The sequence below is a fragment of the Mesitornis unicolor genome, unplaced genomic scaffold, assembly GCF_000695765.1.
Source record: "Mesitornis unicolor isolate BGI_N332 unplaced genomic scaffold, ASM69576v1 scaffold29343, whole genome shotgun sequence".
NCBI lineage: Eukaryota > Metazoa > Chordata > Aves > Mesitornithiformes > Mesitornithidae > Mesitornis > Mesitornis unicolor.
In genome coordinates, this window is record NW_010177243.1 from 41,075 (window position 1) to 62,337 (window position 21,263).

The window sequence follows — 21,263 nt, forward strand, 5'->3', positions numbered from 1 at the left end:
AACAAGGGAATGAAACGGCTTTGCTTTTAGTAGATCTTCTTTAATTTTCCATGACATGTAAAGGGTTTCTCAATCATTCTGAAAATAAAATACCCATGTTAAATACCGCAGTAAGGTCAAGTGTTTGGTAAGTCTGATAGATAGAGGGGTGATAGAAACCCAACAAAACCAAACCAAACCAAACCAAAGTCCCTAACCCATAATTTCTCTGTTTTTGTGAAATGTACCTGAAAGCCTATTTCATTGCGCAGTGCATTCCCATAAGGACAGTGGTTGTTCTATGCAACTGTGGTAGAAACAGCATGTGGTGTGAAACCTGAAAACAAGCCATAAGCTTCTCGCTGTTCTCACAGGGATACTGGACTCTAAGTCATCAAAATATAATTCTGTAAAATCTTAAAGTACACCTGATCATCTAAGTTTTCATTTATATGTTCTTCATTCCAAAGCCACCCACCTGAGGCCCTGTGGATAGGAAGAACAGAGACATTCAAAGCTACTTTTTTTTCTTTTGGCTATGTAACACTCCAAGAACAGCTCATAATCCAGAGAATAGAAGGGTTTCTCAGCTCTTTGAATAGCTGAAATGAGACAAAATATATTCTACTATCCTGAACAAGGGATGTCTGCAGTTTCTTGCTTGGCTGTATTGAATTATAAGTGAAATACTCATTATATTGCACAGCTAGTAAAAACAATGTATGAGAGTAATTCAGCGGTGATTGCCAATGGTTTGTTACTGATTCAGTGTTCTTACCCATGATACTGCCTGAAGTTTCATCTGTTCTGGGCCACATATTATAAGTCTTTAACTTCACTTACAATTTAATTGCAAATTGGATTTCCTGTATTAGGTAGGGGATAAGGAAGGTAGATGGACCCCTCATTTCCTCTAAATCCTTTAACTTCCCCCTGCAGCCCCACTGAGCTTTGAATGACTTGTTGGAAGTCAGTATGTTAGGATTTGTTATTGGAACCAGCGATGCTGTTTCTGGGGTTGCAACCCAACCGCTGGTGCAGACTGTACTCTGCCACAGCACAGACAAGTTGAATAAGTTTATTTGGTCAGCAAAACTGCTCTTCTGCCTTTTCTACCACTTATTCCGTCAACATCTGCCCACAAATTTTCTTCAAGAATTTACATTACATAAATGTAGTCAAAGGTGACGCTCAGGTTCAGGAGTCCCAGGAGTTAATTTATGCTCCTCAACAGAGAATTTGAGAGTTTTGAAATGCTATGCTTAAAACAGGCTAGTTGACTCAGCTCTGATTGCTTCTACATGCTAGCTGTGCTCCGATTGAAGGGAAAAAAATACACCAGTTATCATGTTTATTGATATAAGCCAGATTTTTTTTTTTTTAATACGCAAGGCCTTGGGAATCATTTTTCCTGGAAATAGTGCAAAGGACATTGGGAATGCCTTGGAGCGCCAAGAGTTTTTGGATGGTTTTCAGAAACAATAGCTCTCCGTGGTTTGCTTTCCCCCTGTGTTGATTGAGCTCAGCTTTCTGGCCTGCAAAACATTTTGATTTCAGAAATGTTATTGTTACCAGTGCGTTACGACAAAGCGGCTGGGGAGAGAGGGGTTATGAACGCAGGAAAGCAGGTTGCCGAGGGCTAGCTGGAAGAAGCGGAGCCGAGCAGAGCCTGGGGTTTTTTGTGAGGGTGGTGGAGGGCTGAGGCTTCAAAACTGGTAGTCTTTGTGTGGTTTGTGTCCCCAAACCACTTCAGTCAACTTTTGCATAAAATGAAGTCCCAGCTTATCTCCATTTGCTTGTTTTTCTCTTAATACATTTCTTTTAAGACAAAAAAACCCCTTCAAACATGCTGAGAAGCAGCTGTTCTTGTTCTGCTGCTATTTGTGCGTTACTAATTGTGGAGGACTTTAAAGTAATAACCCTACATCCTTGCAACCTTTCTTACACCATGCTAAAGGAGTAGGATATTAGACAGCCAAAGAGCTGTGTGTCCATCAGTGCTGGACTTCCTTGGCACAGGCTGAACTTGGAAAATTCTCACCAGCTTTGGCATGGTGGAAGCAGAGGGGAAGGAGAAGATGCCAGCGCAAGAGAGGGGCATCAGGGTCAGGCTGCTGCATGCTGTGTGTTGGTTTCAGGGATTGCCTGAGTTATGTAGAAGATGCGAATAGCTGAGGAGGCTGCAAGAGTTCTGTGCAGCTGCTGAGAGGCCAGTGGCATGAAAACTCAGCCATGCATTTGGAGAGGGTGTGGAGAAGGGGACAGGCTATTTGGCTGAAAAAATAATTCCTTTCCTAAGAAAGAGGTGAAATGGAGCTGGTAAAACAACAGAAAACCCTGCTATGTTTCTCTGGGAAAGGTATGCTTTTTCCATTAAACTGAGAGTTTAAATATATTCAAATTTCATTGTCTTTTTTTTTTTTTTTAAATGCAAGCATCCAGGATTTGGCAGTCCATATTTCAGTAAAAACTACAGCGATGGGCACTTCTACATTCTCCATTTTTGTGCGTCTTTCTTTAATTTTCTCCTGGTAGTTGCTGTGTGGAAATAATCTTGTGCAGCTCCACCAGGAAAGTATTTGGTGGAAGTGACTGAAGCTGTTGCCTTGGGGGAATGATGCTGAAATAAATTTAAATTTATACAGCAATTCCTGTCCTGCAAATTAACTTTTGATTGTGAACTATTGCTGTCTCAGTGTACATGTACTGAATGAAATCTGCATTACTCACAAGTCGGTTAAAAACCCAAACCCCTCAAAACAAAAAGCTCACCCTTATGAAGTGTTAGGTGTCAGAGAAAACAACAAGAGGACATACTTGAGAAAAATTTCTTCCACTAAAAAGCAGGATGAAATAATGTGGGTGCTTATGTTTGTACTTAGAAGACTGATTTTTTTTTTCTGTAGAATGGAAAAATTTACACCAGTGATGGATAAAGAATCGCATCAAAATTAAATGTAAGAAAAAGACTTAAATATTTTTTTAACTCATTACCTCAAGTCTTAATGGAGCAAATGAGATGATTAAATGACAGATTAGATATGTGAATAGAAATGGATTGTGCAACTGGCAGGGTAATTGTTAGGTTAACAGTCTTAAGGAGCCATAGGTAGCTATGCTTCCCTCGAGATACACATGCTATCATGAATTTGTAAATTTTTAGTCCAATAAAAAATTACGTACTGGGGGAAAAGGATGAAATGCAATGTGCCCTCTTGGGCAGTGGACCCTCTGCTTTTCTGTCTGCCTAAGGGGAACAGGGACATTAACGAGGCCCTCAGTCATTGCAATGGATCTGAAAGGCAGTGACAAGAAGGCTGCACATCAGAGACATGATGGTCAGAGAAAGCAAGGAGCCTCTGTCAGCAGCACACCTCTGGGACAGGCCAACTAGGAATGAATGATAACCACATGAGCTAAATGGCAAAAATATCTTTTTAGAGTTTAGAGAAGCAGCAGCCTGGGGTAATCTGTATTCCCACTGTTAAAGCACATAAGTATGGGCATGCTGGGGAGGGTTTACTGAATCTATAGAGTCAAAAGATTGTACTTGTAGTCCCTAAACTGCTGAAAAGCTTATCAGGCTTGAGTGATCAGGCCCATCCTTGCCCACACTGAGAGAAGAGATGTGGGTGTGGATGCACCCACATATGGGAATTGTGATGGGACCACTGCATTGCCCATGGAAGTAATAGCTTGGATATCATGAAGAATGTATTTACATACCAAATTATTTCCAGTCCAACAGTAAATTCCTGACAGCTGGAAGAAAATAGTGTCCAAGAGAAGAAGTCAGTCACCAGATGGCTGGTTCTGCACCAGTGCAACAGCTGTCATCACAAACAGCACTGGAGTTAGCCTTGATAAGTGGCCAGCCAGGAAGCAACCCCAGGCACAGATGTTGCCGCTATAGCGGGCAGGGGAAGAAAATGAGAATTCAAAGCTTGGCATCTGGGCTGTTACAGTGCCAAGAATGCCAGTGAATGGCTATAAGGACTGGCTCCATTGCTGGAGCAGGGTAAGAAGGAACATAAACAACTACAAAATCCAAATTCCTTAGAAGAATAAGAGGTAGGTTTAAGTCCCATCTGAGACTTCTGTTTATGTTTAGAGTAGGTAAAGTAACTACTCAGGAAATGGCTTTTGGAACAGTGATAGAGCAGCTCTGTCAGGTTAGTTCTTTGGTCTCCTATTCCTCAATAAGGTTTGAGCTCAACTGGCCTCCAATTTTTGCCCTGTGTCCTGCGATTTTCTGTAAGCATTCCCACAGGGGAGGTTTAACGCTTGAGGGATGTGGTGAAAACAGTGAAGCAATTTAGTCATGAAAACAAAAACGCATGGAGAGCTTCCTTGGGACAAGAAGCAGTTTTGCAGCCACCTGATTCCCCACTCTGTAGATGAGCTGGGGAATGAATGGCAGCAGCCCTGCTATCAGGCTCGTGTGTTACTTGTAATACATACTCCACCATCTCTCTTAAACACAGAGATTTAGAGCTGTATTTGTAGAGCACTCTGAAGTATATACACAGCTGTAAAATTGCTGAGAAGACTTTTCCTGCCCTAGAGAGTTTAAAATCTTATTCTCACAGATAGGGTATGTGGAGTAAGAGTGCAGGGCTGAACTGAGACATTCCTTGTGGGGAATTGGCACAGAATAGTTTCCTAGAGTCAAATGAGCCTCCAGGAACAAAGAGCAGGTGGCAGGGAAGTGTGGCTGCTCTCCTCTCCAGGGACCCACTAATGAAAGGTATGCATAGGAAATCAAGATTTGAGCATAGCTGCACAAGCCATTCACAAATCCAGCATATGTGCTTGAATGACTACCCCAGAGCGGAAATTATTATCTTCAGTACTCTGATATTACTGCCTGAGCCAGTTACATGGGAGTACTCAGGCATGAACCATCCCTTGTGAGACAATGTGGACATGCCCTACAGGACTGAAAAGTCCACAGACTGAGGAAAGTAACTGGGGAAGATGAAAGATGGAAGTGAGGACTGGAGAAACGGGAGAGCCTGGGAATTGAGAATAAGCTCCTAATTCACTGCAATGAATGTCAAGCAATCCTGAATATAAGAATTTCATTTTTTTCCTCCTAAGTTGAACAAAAGCATCCTAAAATCCAATATTCAGGATGATGTAGCAAAGCGTACTGAATAGACTCTACAGAGATTGATCTATCTGGTGAGAAACTGGGGGACTGCAGAGATACTTACTTGAATACCAGAGGATGAGAAAACATCCTCAGAGGTGGTTGCTGTGTCTTGCCTACATCTACACCTTCCTCTAAGTTTCTTCTACTGCCCAGGATCAGATGTGCAATAGGGGAGTTTGATGTGATCGGGCATGAGTTTTCATTCTGTATACACTATTGTGAATGATGACTTTTATAATATGCCCTCACCAGAGAAATGTGGCACCCGACATGGTCCAAGTGGTTTGCAGGGGAGTAACTTTACTTGTAGTTTTGGAGGCTTTTGTAACTTGCCATAAGGCTAGTTAATATTGAGGAACCAACAGTGATTTGCATCTGCTGATAAAATGACAATTAATTTTAAAAATAATGTTCAAGATAGCTTTTTTATTTGTTAGGCTGCAATGATACATTTACCAAACAGTAGGGGCAAGGAGTAAGACAAGGAAATAATTAATTTCTAACACACTGCATAGAAGAAATACTGAAGTAAAAATAATTTGTTTCTCTAGAGGTAAATAGTGTCTGAACTTGAATAGAGGTCCAATTTCTGTCTGGCCAGTTCATCTGGGTTTTGTTAAATTAAAAAAAAAGACCGGTCCACGGATTACTTGTACTATGATTACATCACATAGTGTGGTCACTTTGCAGTGAAAGAATAGATACTACAAAGCAGTAATGCTTTCTCTTTCTTGAATGAAGTTAAAATGGCACAAGAGAAACACAGCCTCTAGGGAGAGGCAGCATATTTTCTTAGATGAGTTGTTTAAGTTGGAAAAATTGTCCAGTGGAAGATTCAGATGAGCATGAAAATATTCTGATCCCATATAATAAAGGCAGTAAGAGCACATAATTACTTGAAGACATCCACTAATGCACTGAGAGGCAGGAAAAAAGTGATTGCTAAAAACTTCTAGAAGTGCATAGGAACTCAAACATGAAGGAGGACCCTCCTATGGTAGATGCCAACAAAGTAATCAAAACCTAAAGAATAAACAGGAAATACATCCAGAAAATGCTAAGGTGGTGTAGCAGTGCTATTTATAATACTACTGAAACGATCTTATGTGCACAATATTATCTTTTGTGCTTTAACTCTCCAACTAGAAATATTGGTCCTTTAATGAAGTATCTTTCCCTGTGCTTTTACAAAATACATAGTCATTAGTGTGTAAGGACTGATGACTGGGTAGAGCTTGTTTTCCAAAATGGTGCAGAATAACACCACATAGATACCTATTGATAAATGTTTAGAGAGAGTCTGGTGTGGGGCTGGATGCTTGGACAAAAAACATGTATGGGTTAGCAAACACTAGGCTCCATCAAGAAGCAGTGCTGACTTCATGCAGCCTAAGTTAGGTCTCTGCTGCTGGCTCTGTGCATGAACTGATGCTGTTTTCCTTACTGTCTGGCTATTGCTGCTATGTTGAATCAGGAGCAAAGAGCACCTTTGGAAGAATGAAAAAGACTAGAAAGAATGATTGTAGTAACACTGAGAAGTAGAAGCAGATGGAGGTGAGGCAGAGACAAAAGGATCTTTTGACTCGAGGTTGTAAGTTCAAGTTTTGGGAAAGAGCACTAGTGACTGGCTGCCAGTTATTTATATCTGGAAGCCCTAGTTGTCTTGAAGATCTCAAATAGCTGCAATGGCTACTGGTGGGACATGAACACATGGATAGAGAAGAGCAGCAAAGCTCTTCCACATCCCAAGTTACGGTGTCGTTAGGGAATGATGTGGAAACATAGCGATGGGGGTCAGTTGTGGAAACCTGCACTGCACACGCCACGATTATTCCCTGGAAAACACCATGTATATGGCTCCAAGGCAAGCATACCTTACAGCAGCACTGTGGACTGTAACCCTTCCACAGTATGTCTGACTTCAGTACTACTGTGCAGGTCAGACTCCTCTAGCCCTGCCATGAGGGGCAACTCTGCCCAAGGGACCACTTGCAAACCTTCTTCTTTACTACAAACTACACATATTCCCAAGTGCATAATGCCTCTTATATAGTGTAGATGGGATACCTCTTGAGTGATTTCTTGTGACCCTTTGACCAGTAACACAAATGATGGAAAGAATTTAGAAGAACAAGGTAAATATTTATAAACCGGTGTTATAAATCATTGGCCTTGTAATTTCTCTGACCCCAAAGACTGTACTACCATGTATGTGATAAATGACTGAATTACTCAGCCTGGATTTTGGTGCAGTTGTCTATACAAGCCATCTAAACAAATGCAAGGAACCAGAAACCTTAGAAGCTTTGAGATTTAGTGAAAGAAAAATGCTTAGCTTTCCTTCCTTATATGTACTTACACAGAAAAAGAGGTTCCTACTTTTTCTCACTCACAATATAGTTTCAGGTTTTCAATTAGAGTTTTGTCGGGGAAATTAGACTGCAATTTCTAGAGGTGACCTCTTGTTTTCAGGTTTGGAATCAGAGTATCATTAGCCCAGAGACAGGGGAATGGATCACATCTTCTCAACTGACCAACAGAAACAAAGATATTCACTGGCTTGGGGAATTGTATGTGTTCATTGTAAAGCAGAAAAATTCCCATGATAGAAAGGATGATTATCTCATAGAGAAGTACATCAGGTTTAAACCAAGGCTTCTGCCACAAGCATGGAAGACTTCAAATGCTCCATTTTAACTGCAATTCATATTGCTTCAAGGTATTAACAATTCTAAATCAATATTTTGGCTGCATATTGGAATGCAATGTTGCCATAGAAACTGAGCCTAATCTTACTCTTAGAATTAGATGAATACGCACATGTGTGCAATAGGAGGAAATGTAGTTAATTTTATATTCCTGGGTGGAATAAAGTTTAATAAGCTTACTTGTATCTCCTCTTCCTGCTTGCTGCAATGAATTTCAATATTCCTCTGTCTTTTCATCATAATAAAGTCACAGTATCCTGCAGAAATTTTTTTTCCTGACACGCTTCCCACCAAAATCTCATTGCATGGTATGAAGTGTTCCTTATGAACCCATGGAAAGAGCCTTTTATAGGAATTTGCAAGCACTTAAGTAGCTAATGAGACACCTAAGGTTCCTGATGCAATTTCCTTTTTACCTACTGCAAGTACATCCAAATGCTCCACCTATGGTTTGTGCACTTTCTGAGCGGGCTGCAGGTAACTTGGCCCATATAGAGCTCTGCTTATTGCTGAGATTCAGTTAGGCTGAATTACACCTGAGGCAAATCACACCTCCCAAACTCTTTTTAAAATAATTCTCGCCTTTTCCCTCCACAACAATTTTCTGCAGTATTGAACATCAGGTTTTTCCAAGATGGCCAAATTTATTTTTTCATGGGGTTGTTAAAAGTGACTTTCTACAAGAAAAATTCAGTTCAGACATTTGGTCTGTAGCCTGGTTTGTCAGGGAAACAAGGGGTATGAGCTCATGCAGTTGCTCTGTCTCCCACTAAAGACCACTGAACTGGTTGACTGCTTGTGACCAGTTCTGGTGGAATACAAGCAGGAACTGACAGTTTTCGTATCATGAGCTGGAAATGCAGGACATAACCTCAAGGGATAAATGCAACTGTAATCTGCACAGGAAAGAAGGCAGTGTGTACCATGTGCGCTATGGCTGGAAGGATGACAGATACAGCTTTCCTAGCAAAGCCACTTCTCAGACTTGACTTTCTCAGCTTAATTAAATGCTTTCTCTTGAAGTCCTTTGCTTGGCCATCACTTAGTACTGTGGAAACCATGAAACCTCTGTTTAACCAGGCTGTTTTGTTTTACAGTCATTAGCCACGGAATTCCGTAGGCAGGAGTCACCTTGGCATTGTTCTCTTTTATCACTACTATTTATAAATAGATATAGGCCCTTGACCAAATAAACAGCTGATAAAAGTAGTACACATGGGAAATAACTCCACTGACACCAGTGGAATGAAACATTGAATTGGTGTAAATAGGAAGTCAGTCAGAAAACTGAGAGGCCAATTGCCACTGCTGAACATGTTTTACTCCATCTCAGATTATAAGGCTCCCCATATAGTCTGGTTCTATAATAAAGGCAGGTAAAGATTTTGTTTTGGGGGTACTTTTACTGAAAGATAGAGCATTTGAATTTTGCAACTCTGATGACACCAGTCCCAGATTTCTCATCTGGGGAACAATTTTTTGTGGCCTGTTGTAGTCCATGTCAAGTTCTGTTTAAGTCTTGTCTATGGTTTACAAAGTTAAGAGCATTTTTAGTTCCAATCCTGTATGCCAGCAGGTCTGTACTTCTCCTACCTGTTTGTGAGGATAAACATTAATGTGGCACTTGATACATTCTTGTCCCATGTTAGCCCAGGAGTTTCCACTCATCCATTTTCTCTTGCATTTGGGGCACTTATATTCACCGAAGCAGCGTTTCTTGCCCTGGTACGGAGTCAGGCCTTCTCCTTTTGGACGAGCCTACAAAACAAAGGGAAGCAGCAATGAATGACCAAAAAGGGGGGTGGAGAAGTAGTAGAAAAGTAAGGTTTTTAAATTACAAAACTTTGGGCAAAAGACACTGGAGGCAGACTGGAAGACCATATCCTCTTAATGAAGAGTCTGTATCTTGAAGCTGGAGTTTAACAGTTCTGAAAGTTACTTCTGTGAGAAGTATTCAAAATATCAAGTAGACCTGTAACACCTGTGAAATTAAACATAGTATTTAGAAATATGCCTGTGTGTTTTTTGCAATGAATAGTTTTGATACCCATTTCATTATAAGATCATCTCTACTGAGTATGTATTGCTAGCATTATATATAGCATATTGAGAAGTAGCTTGCTAGTGAAGAACAACGTTTCTTCACTAGATCCTTGCATACTCCCCAGTAGAACCTATCATTAAGAAAATTACAAAGGAAAATGACAGGAAAATGTCAATTTATGGAGCCATCCTTATTCTGGATTCCTTAATTTGGCTCTGAGGAATTTGTAGCACAACTCAAGTCACTGTAAGAAGGAGCCACAAGTTCTCTTCATTTAGAAATTCTTATGGAATTGAATAGGAACCCTGTGTACAGAGAGCTCCCATGACTGAGAGGTGTTCCACCTCCTTCTGAGACATCACCGATTGCTTTATTTGTAGTTTTAATTGGGGCTATGTTATTGAACAGAAGACAAAGAGTTATTTGTGATTCTCAGTTTCAGCGGCACTCTACTTAAACTCCTTCTGCAGTCCTGGAAATGCAGCTTTATTACCCCTACTAAGAAGAAGTCTTTTCAGAGAACATGCAAGTCACAGAGTGCATTATTTCTAAAAGTAAGAGCACTGACTTTGGAGATAGAGTGTGTCTGAGAAGTTTTGTAAATGTTTACAAAACGGTATTCAAGCATAACAGTTAGACCAGCCATAAAGAGCATTTAAACATCAGGCTCCCATAGCAATGTGTTGTGCTAGCCCCAGTTCACAGAAAGGGGAAACTTTTGGAGATGACCACTTTCAGCCGGCTGATAACTGTAGGTTTCTCCCAGTCAGGTTGCTGACTTCAGAGACAGCAATGCCTTGAAATGCTCTGCCCTCACAAATGCACATGAGGGCACTGAAGATGCTAGTTAATAAAGTCTCTGTGTACAGCTGGGCATCAGAAATGGAAGCTTTCCAAATTAGAAGCTACTTATAAAATTTGGCTTCTCCAACTTGCTCAGTAAATCGGAAGCAGAACTAGGAAAAGAGTGTACGAGCTCTGACTCTGGTGGTAATTTCCTGTTATAATTGCTAGGCTAAACTTCTGATTTATTTTTATTTCACTTTTCAGCTGTCCCAGCTCCCTCCTCAGTCAGTGACTGTAATTAGTTTGCTGGCAAAGTTAGAACATTCTCTGTAGGTGTTTCGCTATTCTGCTTTATGGATGTTTATACTTTACCCTAACAGATATTATTTTCCTTCCCATATCTTCAGGTTTCCCAAACTATGCCCCACAGGGAATTTGGATTCTCAAACAAGCAAGCTCATTTTCTCTATTAAGAAACATTATTAGGAAGGGCTGACAGCAGCAAAGGCAACTCTCCAACTCCCTCCACCCTTCAGGTCCAAACAAAACAGAAATAGAGAAATTTGACAGTATTTGGTGGAAGGCAAAACCTGCGTGAGATACACTAATGGCCTGAGAGGTCTGAGGATGGGTGGTGGTTTTTTTCCTCTATTTTTTGTGCCTGTGGCGTCAGCAGCAGCACAGTTTAATGTTTTAAACATTTCCAAGAAGCAGCCTGCTTCTTGGCACAGCAGCCAGCCCTGCCTGCAGGGTGCTTGAGCACCTGGTCACTCTATGACAGAGGTGTCCAAGTGCTCATCCAGCTGGAGGGCAAAGACTGTTTTCACCAAAGGTTTTTCTTAACTAAGTGCCAAAAAAGAGCAAGTAGACACATTTTGTCTTTTGGTATTAACCTAAAGACTCTTATTTTACAAAACGTGGTATTTACCTTATTTAAACCATTAACCTCCTATTCCCTCCCAACATTGGCTTGATTTGAATAGTGTTTAGTAGTAAATCTTGGTTGGCGTTTAGGTCCTGCAATTCTCTCACTGAGCATTATCTTTTCTTGCTCTTTCTGCAGAGAGGGATTAATTTCTGATCCTAGTTCACCTGGCAAAGTTATGCCCCTATTCAAAATGGCAAATTATTTTGTTGTTACCATGTTAACATACATTATCCTGTTGCATTTAGGCCCAGGTAGTCTTAGGCTCGGTTTCTACCTTTGGCTGCAAAAGCTTGCTAGAAGCTCCATCAAACTAGGTTACAAACTGTATTGTGAACAAGATTTTTACATTTTCAGCATTCTTTTTGTCTGGGGAGTTGACAAATTTATGCTTTAAATGCTGATTTGACAGGTTTACTCCGTAAAACAAAAGCTCCCAGCTTTTCTCCTAATACGCGACTGTATGGCTTTCCAACAGCTGAATGTACCTTCATTCATGTAGCCAGGACTGGTAGGCCTTTGGGGATGATCAAAACGAAACAGATTTTTCAAGAAGGAGCAGGAACTAGCTATTACTTGAAGTATGTATCAATGTCCAGATCTAGGTCTACATAACAGATTCTTTTTGCTGCTTTGACTTTGGAAATTAGCAGGGAATTTGCAGAAGGGAAACCCTTCCTTTCCTAAGGTGCCTGTGGGGCGGGAGCTGTGGAGGCCAGAGCCCCTTCCCTCCTCATGGCCCTCAGGCACAAACTGAAGCCAGTCTTGGACTGGTGTTAGTGCTGAGGCTGAAGGGGACTCCCTCTGGCCTGAATTTCGGGAAGATTCGGAAAAGCACAAATTTTCCAAAAGCCCTCACTGCGCCCTCTGTCCATGAGCAGTTAGCCAGACAAAAGGACCTTGCCTTGTGATTCATGTGACAGCAATACATCACATCGGTCTTCCAGATGAGTGCTAAGACAAATGAAATCCTCTCTCCAGGTTTACCTAGCCAGTGTTTGTCTTTACTAGATTCAACATACATACAGAGCCAGTGGGGCTTTTTTTTGTGTGGCACAGCAATGAAAATTACATGAATATTCCGTCTTTCACTGACACTGAGCTGCCTCTATTATTCATCTTCCTACTTTCTTCAGCCAAAACCACAAATTTGCCATAATAAGATTTTAAAAGTGTTTAAGTTGAGCTTTTCTGCTGGTAACTGTCCAGCCAATGTCTCTCACAACCTATTGGATTGTGCATCTCATGGAGGAATCTGCCAAATCACTTGGCAGTAATGGACATAATAAAGGATTCTTTGCTTTCCCCAGACAATTCTCTCAAAGTATCAGTTTGCAGAATCAGCAAAACCAAAACAACCCTCACCCCCACGCCTTGCTTAAAACTAGATTTGTTATAAACAACAACAGGCAGAGAGTTCCCTGAAAACTAAATGCAGCAAAACAATTTAATGCTCTTCCCCTCATCTTCCCTTGAGTTTGGGTTACACAGCTGAAAAACATACAGCATAGGGGGAAGATGAAGTCAACATGATACTGGTAGGTGGGTCCCCTTCCTAGAAGAGTTCTGTAAGGGTCTGCTTATAAGGATGCTTCATCAAATAAAGCAGAAAAGCAATCATAGCAAAAACCAGCTTGAGGCACTGACCGGCTCCCAAGTGATTTGCGGGAGTGCGAGGGCCAGAGTTGTATTTTGAAATGTCAGCCCTCTGACACTCTCCATTGTAAGTCAACACAACGAGGAGATGGCATTAAAAAACCCTACTACTCTTCTTTTATGCTGCTTTGCTTGCATAGTTTTGAGAAAGATTAAATGAGAATGATAAAGCATACCCAAAATCTTCAATTAGAAAAGGAAAAAGAAAGTATTAGGACTGATTTGGCATACTGGGTGTCCTGGCACACTAGTTCTGACTCTGCAGCAAGATGTAGAGTGTTGGGAAATTCACTGAAGTCCCCTGACCTTTCTCAGTTCTGTGTAGGCTGTGCAGAGAACGAGGACACACTTGTACGCCTATGAGAATCTTCAGCAAAAGTAATGCTCAAATGGCACATTAAAGGGAATCTGTAGACTGGTTAACTTTTCTTTGTCCTTCCTTAAACCTGAGTATCAGCAGAATATGTAGACAGATACTGAAGTTATATATTTAGGAAATGAATTCTAACATAGGTGGTCTATTTTTCCTTGCTCTGTGTACTCCACGTTGCTGGTGTATGGTATTACTGATGTGTGACACTGGAGACTTCTGGGGTATTTAAATAAACTGTTGCTACATCTTTAATTAGTACATGCAGTATAGGAAAAGCATCTAGGGGATACAGAAACAAAATTAATGCTTTGTTCCAGCCTTCTTGTCTCTGGTATAATTTGTGTATTCACGATACAATGAGAACTCTGACTTGATATGGGTTAGTTAAAGGAAAAGGGGGATGGATAACTGTCAGAAAGCAGATTCTTCATTACAGCATTACAATTAAAATAAAGCACACATTTGATTTACTGAACAGATAATATGGAGTTTCTAGATGTACTGGATATTCCAGACTATACACAAAATTGTATCTGAGTAAGACATGGTTGAAAAAGAAAGAAAACTTGTTTGTGTAGCTTAACAGAGGAGGCCAGTATGTATTTTATTTGACTGGGATTTTTCTTAGGGGCCTTATCTGTGACAAGGCTTAGGGCTACTTCAGCCTCTGACTGGGGAGTCTACTGCATGGCTTTTATTGCCATCAGGAATTTGAACCACTGCATTCATAGAAACAGACTCATTCTTCACTGCAGTTAAAGCTGATCAGTTGTTATTGCTGATCCAAAGCCCTCTATCGCACTCACACCACTTCTGATCTTAAAATCTGATCAAGGTAAGACCTTGCTTTGTACTAAGGTCCCAGATAATGAAACTATTACAGTCGGACATCCAATAAAGTTGGTAGGATTTCTCAGCACCCCTTCTCTAGGGCAGTATGCATATTGTAGCCTTCCTGCTCACTGCAGGTATGTTGGACTGGGGAAAAGGGAACATCAAATTGCTGGAGCTGATGCCTGGCCTCACAAAGAAATATAAAATTAGAAGGGGGTAAGACTGCTTAGGCTCCCTGTGCATCTGTTGATTTAGGGGTCACCACATACTGTGCTCTTGCTAGCAGGACATTCTGTCACCTTACATGGACAACAGTTTTACAGCCAAATGTATACAGAAGTTTCCTCATATACACATTTCTCCTTTCATTTTCATTTTCATACATGTACCTCTACTGAGCATACAGTCCTCTGCTTGGCCCTGCAGTCTAGCAGGGTGGTGGTCAGAACGGAACACAATTCTCCAGGAGCAGAGCATTAAGTAAAACATGCAAATTTGTGTAGCGCGCAATCCAAAACAACATTAGTCTTTTTATTTTGCTTGAACAAATACCCCGTTTCTGCTGTTACAAAAATTTTCATTCCCCAAGTCTTGATCTTTGGGAAACATTTAAAAAGTATATTGGTTAAGCTGGGTCAATAAACTTTTATAGGTAAATTTTGAAATGGCAGAAATCCAATTTTGTGTTTGGCACTTCAGTATATGAGTATGTATCTCTTGGTTGTTTGGAAAAAAAATCACTGTTGTCAACATATTATATGTTAACTGCAATTTTCATTTCATTTCCACAACGGTAAAACAAAAGTAAGATTTGGCAGTATTTGTTACTAATAACACGCACGTGGTTTTTGATGATGATTAAAGCAATAGGCATGGTTGTCATGGATCTGCTGATCAAAGTCTAGAAATCCAAGAAGCTGGCTTGGCAAACATTCTAACGTTTAAATCAAAATCTGGTTTTGCAGAGTTTTTCAGAATCCTAGCTGTGCTTTTTTGGAACAAAGGCTTTTCTTCTGCTACAAAATGCCTGGTTGAGCTGATCATTAGAACCATGCTTGGGCCAAAGATACATAATACTTGTTTCTGCGCTAAGTCAGTTTGAAGCATAATATTTGCAGAATTGCCAAATATTAGTTACTATCTGATGTGTCAATTACTAAACACTGAATGCTCTGAGAAGTTGATAGTGTGGATTTTCTTCTTTGCAAGCTCTATTCATCACTCCACAGCTCGTATAGAGAGACAAAACATGTAAAAGCTCAATACCATACAGTTCAAGAAAACAACAGTATTGATTAAATAGTTTTGTTTTCATAGGCCTCTGTCTTAATAAAAAAAGACTTGGAGGTTTTGACACAAGCGAGCAGTGCTACAGAAAAGTATCTGGGAGTAGGTTATATATATGGTGATGGGACTGCTGTTGGACTTATAACACCTGGATTAAGAACAGATTTCTTCTCTGATCTTGGTAGGGTCATGTAATCAGACTGTGCCTCAGCTCTTCATTCGGTGGGGGAAAAGATCATTTTGCTGTTACCTGTCATTTCTGTGGTTCCTGTGGCATTGTATAATATTTTTGGGCTACTTATAGTGATGTTGCTTGCGTAGCATAATGGAGCCTTGGACTTAATCTGGGCCATTTAAGCATTACCATAACATACCAAGCAAATAACACTGACAAAACTTGCAGTCAATCCTCTTCATAGAGGAAAATTTGGGTGCATAGTGTATTACACAGAAACGCGCTTCCTCTAGATGAAGCTTGTTAGTGGAGTCTTAATAGAAAGTGAAACTCTCCTTGCATTCACAATTCTAACCTCGGATTATTTTTTTTTCCTGAATGTTCGCATGAATTTTCCAGGTTTTGGAATTTCAAACAGTATGCTTATATTCAGTTATATCATGTGTTATATATAGGACAACAGGCAATGACCAAGTATTTAATGTGTTTGATAGACTATTAGACGTCGATTAACCCTACCCAAATCTTCTATTAGGAAATGCTGCAAATAATTGTCTTGGTTACCTGTACTTCAAGGACTTAATTTACCTGTGCATGTTACTCTTTGTCTGCTGAATGACTGTGAAAGAGCTCCCAAACTATCTATACTTGTGGCCAATCACAGCTTTAATGTTTGTTTCCATAGGAGTTTGAAAACAATGGAATTATGTGAGCATATAAATAGTTGCTTAACGAATCTTCTTTTGAAAGTATTGCATAATTCAGTGTAACCCAGAACCTAAAATTTCAAGAACAGGGAAAGAATAGGTCTCTGGTCCTTATGCATGTGAAGATAAATGTCAAAATGTGAACCAAATGTTAACTCTCATAATGAAGCAAACATACTGAAAAAAATTATCTTAGGGAACTATGCAGTGAAAGCTGTTTCCAATGTATTACTTAATGCAATATGAAGTAAAAAGGAGGGTGGGGCTAGAAAGTAGGGATGGGGAGTGCCTAAATGAACCTGAGTCTTTCCTTCATAATTTAAATATTGTGTGTCATATAGAAAGTAGGGATTTGCATATCAAATTAGGCATGTGGAAGAGTTAAAATTACACTCACCTGCTGGGATAGAGTGAGGCACTTCTTTTTCAGTGTTACAAGATCATATTCTTCCAAACAGCTTGAGATAAAAGGAAGTGGTGGAAATCTTTCTTTCCCCTTCTCTGATACAAAATTGGCCATGCTGAATTAATTATGAAGAAACTAGGAATGTATTCATTTTAATAGTTTCCTGATGTGTGGACTCTTTTGTCCCTTTTCATCCGTTGCTTGAAAACATAAAATGGCAATACCCTCCTCCTCTCTCCCTCTCCCCTTCTCTTCTGGTAGCACACTATATTAAATATGTTGGCAGTTTTTTCAGTAGTTGGAATTGGAGTTTGGAGCAGTGAGGGTCACACCCTTGCTATAAACAGGCGTTACTTCTTCCAAGCTGAGGTCAAGACTAATATTTTTGGACCTATTTAACTGGTCCATCTTGCATGACTTCATGTCAGTTTCAGGTTTCTCTTACGGCTAATGTGGCACAGCCAGGGCACTGCTCTAGGGATAAGCTGACAGGTCTTAAGATGATGATCCTTTAAAAAGTGATGGGACCCTTCCAGAGGCAAAACAGATAGGAAGGCAGACAGATGTCACTAGAGGCCATTTTAGTCCAAAATGCTTTCTGAAGCCCCATTCAAAATGTGGGACGTTGCCTTCTGCTTCATTGCTGTTCTGAGATGTGCTTATGCAAAGTCTCCACCCGACAAGAAGACCTGGACTGAAGTATGACGTTGAGATGCAGCTGCAGATCTCCAGTAGACCCTGTGACGGCAGTACTTTCCTTATTAAGTGTCCAGGTAAAGAAACTGCATGAGAAGACTCTGTCCAGACTAGACTGGGTGTGCCACTATTTGGTCAAAGCAAATTTTCAGAAGCAGATTTGGATCAGGGAATTTTCCAATTTACGTAGTGACCATACAACTCGTGTTGCTTTCTGTTGAATGCTTCAGCTGAGAATCTAAGACTTTTTTTTTGTTTTCTGGCATCAAGCTACGTGCAGAATAATAGTGTTCTCTCTACTATCTGAACTGTTTGTGAAGGCTGCATAGGAACTATAATTGCAGACATAGCAACTTGCAAAACATTTAGTAATTACTCTTCATGAACTACTAGCTTAATTTTATACTCAGTGCAGCTTGATATAACTTCGATATGAATTTACAGACAGGAGTAGAGAAAGGGCCTATATTAAAGAGGACTGCAGGTGCTGATGGGAGATAGCTTCCTCTGTAGCTCTAGTGGCTTTGTAAAATCCTGTGTATGGCTATCTGCATCTTTTTTTGGTGTCTTTAGCTCTTTGTAAATCTGGACCTGTTGTGGCTTACCTCCATGCCATATATCTGCTGGGCTACATTTGCTGAATGTATTTTGGGAGGGATTTTAATACCACAGTCGTCTTAAGAAGAAACTTCAACTTGGGAATCTGTTGCTTTTGCTCATTCATTAGAAACATCATCTGTTTATCTCCAGGAATGTCAGGAGAGACAATTACAACAAAAAATGATTTTATTGCAATTAGAAGCTTTGACATAATTTATATATCTAAAAAGAACATTAATTTCTTTGCCCAGTTTCCAAGTGAAACTATGTCATCCCAAAGTATTATCTGTTTTGATTCTATCCTAGCAATTTGTAGACCACAGTAAGGTCAACCTGATACAACAGATATTTTAATATCCTTATTTAAGAAAGAAAGAATTTTTTAAGAATTGTATCAAGTTCCTATGTGGTTTCCTCAGCGCTCTGCTGGCTGAGCGAGGGGATATGCAGAGGAAGGTATTGCACTGGGAGGTTGAGAATACATGGGGTGCAGAGGAGGAGGAGGCAGCAAAGCAGAGAGTATTTTAATTCAATGCAGTTCCACAATGCAATATGAAATGCGACTTTAGCAATGTTACCACTCAGGAAATGGCTTGTTTGGCTCTGATTTGACTTTACGCTGTTTGTTGCACCCTCTGGACTGACACTCTTTTCCTGTTCATTTCATAGGTGTATGAATCATAATAAAGATGGATTTCTCTTAGCCTGAATCAGAAAAGCTTTTGCCCTTGTAAGGGTTTTATCTCTTCAAAACAACTCTTGGAAAGCAAAGGAAATATTGTTAAGACGATAAGGACAAATTTCAGGGGAAAGGATGTTTCTAGAAGAACTCAGCCTTCTTCCTTCCTTCTGCTCTGAAAGGGACAGGATCTCTTTCAACTACTCACTAAATCCTTAAGGATGCAAGACCTGGTTCATGGCATATCCTGTGCAGTGCACAAGAATAGATATAACTACAGTAAGAAAAAACTAACAGGAGAGTGCAAGTCATGAGGAGAAGAATGTGGTCGTATGATTAAGGCACTAGACTGGGCCTCTGCAAGCCTGGGCTTTGTTTCTGGCTTTACTACAGTCTCTCTCTGTGGGTTTGTGGACAAGTTACTTGATCTCTCTGTGCTTCAATTTTTCATCTGGAGTACAGACAGTACTAGCGAACTTCATGTTCTGGGAGTGTAATTAATGTTTGTTACTACAAAAGTGAGCAGTATGCATGAACCTTGAGTAATACAAGTCTCAGAAAAGATTTTGAACAAGGACTGTTTAACAGATGTTTTATCTTTCATGCATTTTAACCTGGTTGATTAAAGTAGTCAGAAATGTCATTTTCCATTAACTGCTTGTGGCATCTCCACTGATACATCATTAACAAAAGTAAACAAAAAACACATGGTAGAAGGTAAGGCAAATACATATACACTTGTTAGAAGCATTCCTAGCTTGGAAATTCTTCATGCAAAAGATAGAGCACGGGCCCTCTTTGAAAATCTTTCAACTACAAAAAAACAATGCCTGGACCCCCTCTAACCTTCCCACCCCAAAGTAGCATCATGGTGGAGGCTCCTTGGATGACAGCACACAGAGCAGGCTGTGGCCTGTCCTTCTCCAAGATGAAATACAGCAGCAAGAGTGTCATTGCTTCTAGCTGGAATGGCCCTTTGCTTTAACTATTAAGAAACAGAAAAAGGAAGTAAAGCCCAGATGAGCAACCACCCTCCCTTTCTCCACCTCAGCCTCCTTCCTTCTACCTCCCCCCCACCTTCCCCCACTGACTCCAAGATGGCTTGCAAAACCACCGATTGAGTCAGTCAGCCTGCTTTAAATTACAGCATTCTTTCTGAGCCTGGAAAAAGACATGCTATGCATAACCCAAAAATGAAACATGACTTCAGCTGCTGATATCTAAACTGCATAAATGTTTATTGTGTTTAATAATGTGAAAAAGACTTCTTTTTTTTTCTGTTCTCAGTATTCTTTCCTCTAGAAATAATTCTGCCAAATTACACATAAGCATGATGTGCAGAAGAGTGTCTTGGAAATCCACCTTTTCTGTCCACAGCAGCTATGTGTAAGTCTGTCCACCTCAAGAGCCCTGAAATCCCAGCTACCTGATTTAGTTCACATGCCTAGCATCACTTGAGAGCTCCTTGCTCACTTGCTTTGGACCTCTGCGCATGTGCACATACCTACGAGGAACCCCTTGCTAGAGTTTTCTTCTACTGTAGGCTCAGTCTCTCTGTTATGAAAGACAAGGCTTTTAACATCTTAACTGAAGTGCATCAGTAAAGTTTTACTTTTATAAACATAACCACTGGCATGCAGTGAAAACTTACAGGCATATACACCTATACTTTATATGACTCAAAGATGACCATCCTTTGGTGTGAAGTCTGTGATAATACAGTATGAATTTGCACCTCTACACTCTTCCATCCTTCTCTCTCTTCCAAGTCCATCCTGTTCCTGCAGTTGTATTTGCATTTTTCCACCATGCTCCTTCACTGATTTTTTTCTACTATGTGCAAAGCTAGCTTGAATCATCTAAAGAATCACTTGTGCCATGCTACCAAAACAGCATCAGCAGTTGCCAAACATTGTTAACTACTCTATGACATTCATGGCTGCTATTTGTAGTGTTACAATAACTTAAGAGCATAAATGAAACTCTTACGAAAAGGAATTGAGGCAAACTAGTTCCCTCCATAGTATCTTTCTTGACCACATGCAGAAATATGCAGTGCCTTGAAGCTGAGGAAGGATGGACTACAATCAGTACCTACAGAGTAAGAATGCTAATAGGTATCTGAAGGCTGAGAGCACAACGCAGTCACAGTGTTGGGTGATGACTTCTTACTTCAGAGTTCTGGCTAGACTGAAAGGAGAGAAGTGGCACCTAGGAGATGACTGATGCACAGAAAAGATACAGAATAAAATT

At 40.3% G+C, this 21,263-nt stretch overlaps 1 protein-coding gene across 1 annotated transcript in view; it reads right to left on the reverse strand.

Moving 5' to 3' along the window:
- The window catches only part of ZCCHC24 (zinc finger, CCHC domain containing 24), a gene marked incomplete at its 5' end in the record, with an annotated part of 91,352 nt that overhangs the window by 1,333 nt on the left and 68,756 nt on the right, over positions 1 to 21,263 (reverse strand). Inside the window, one exon of the mRNA XM_010182019.1 lies at positions 9,436 to 9,600. Coding sequence (XP_010180321.1) covers positions 9,436 to 9,600 — 165 coding nt within the window. The remainder of the gene's footprint in view (positions 1 to 9,435; positions 9,601 to 21,263) is intronic.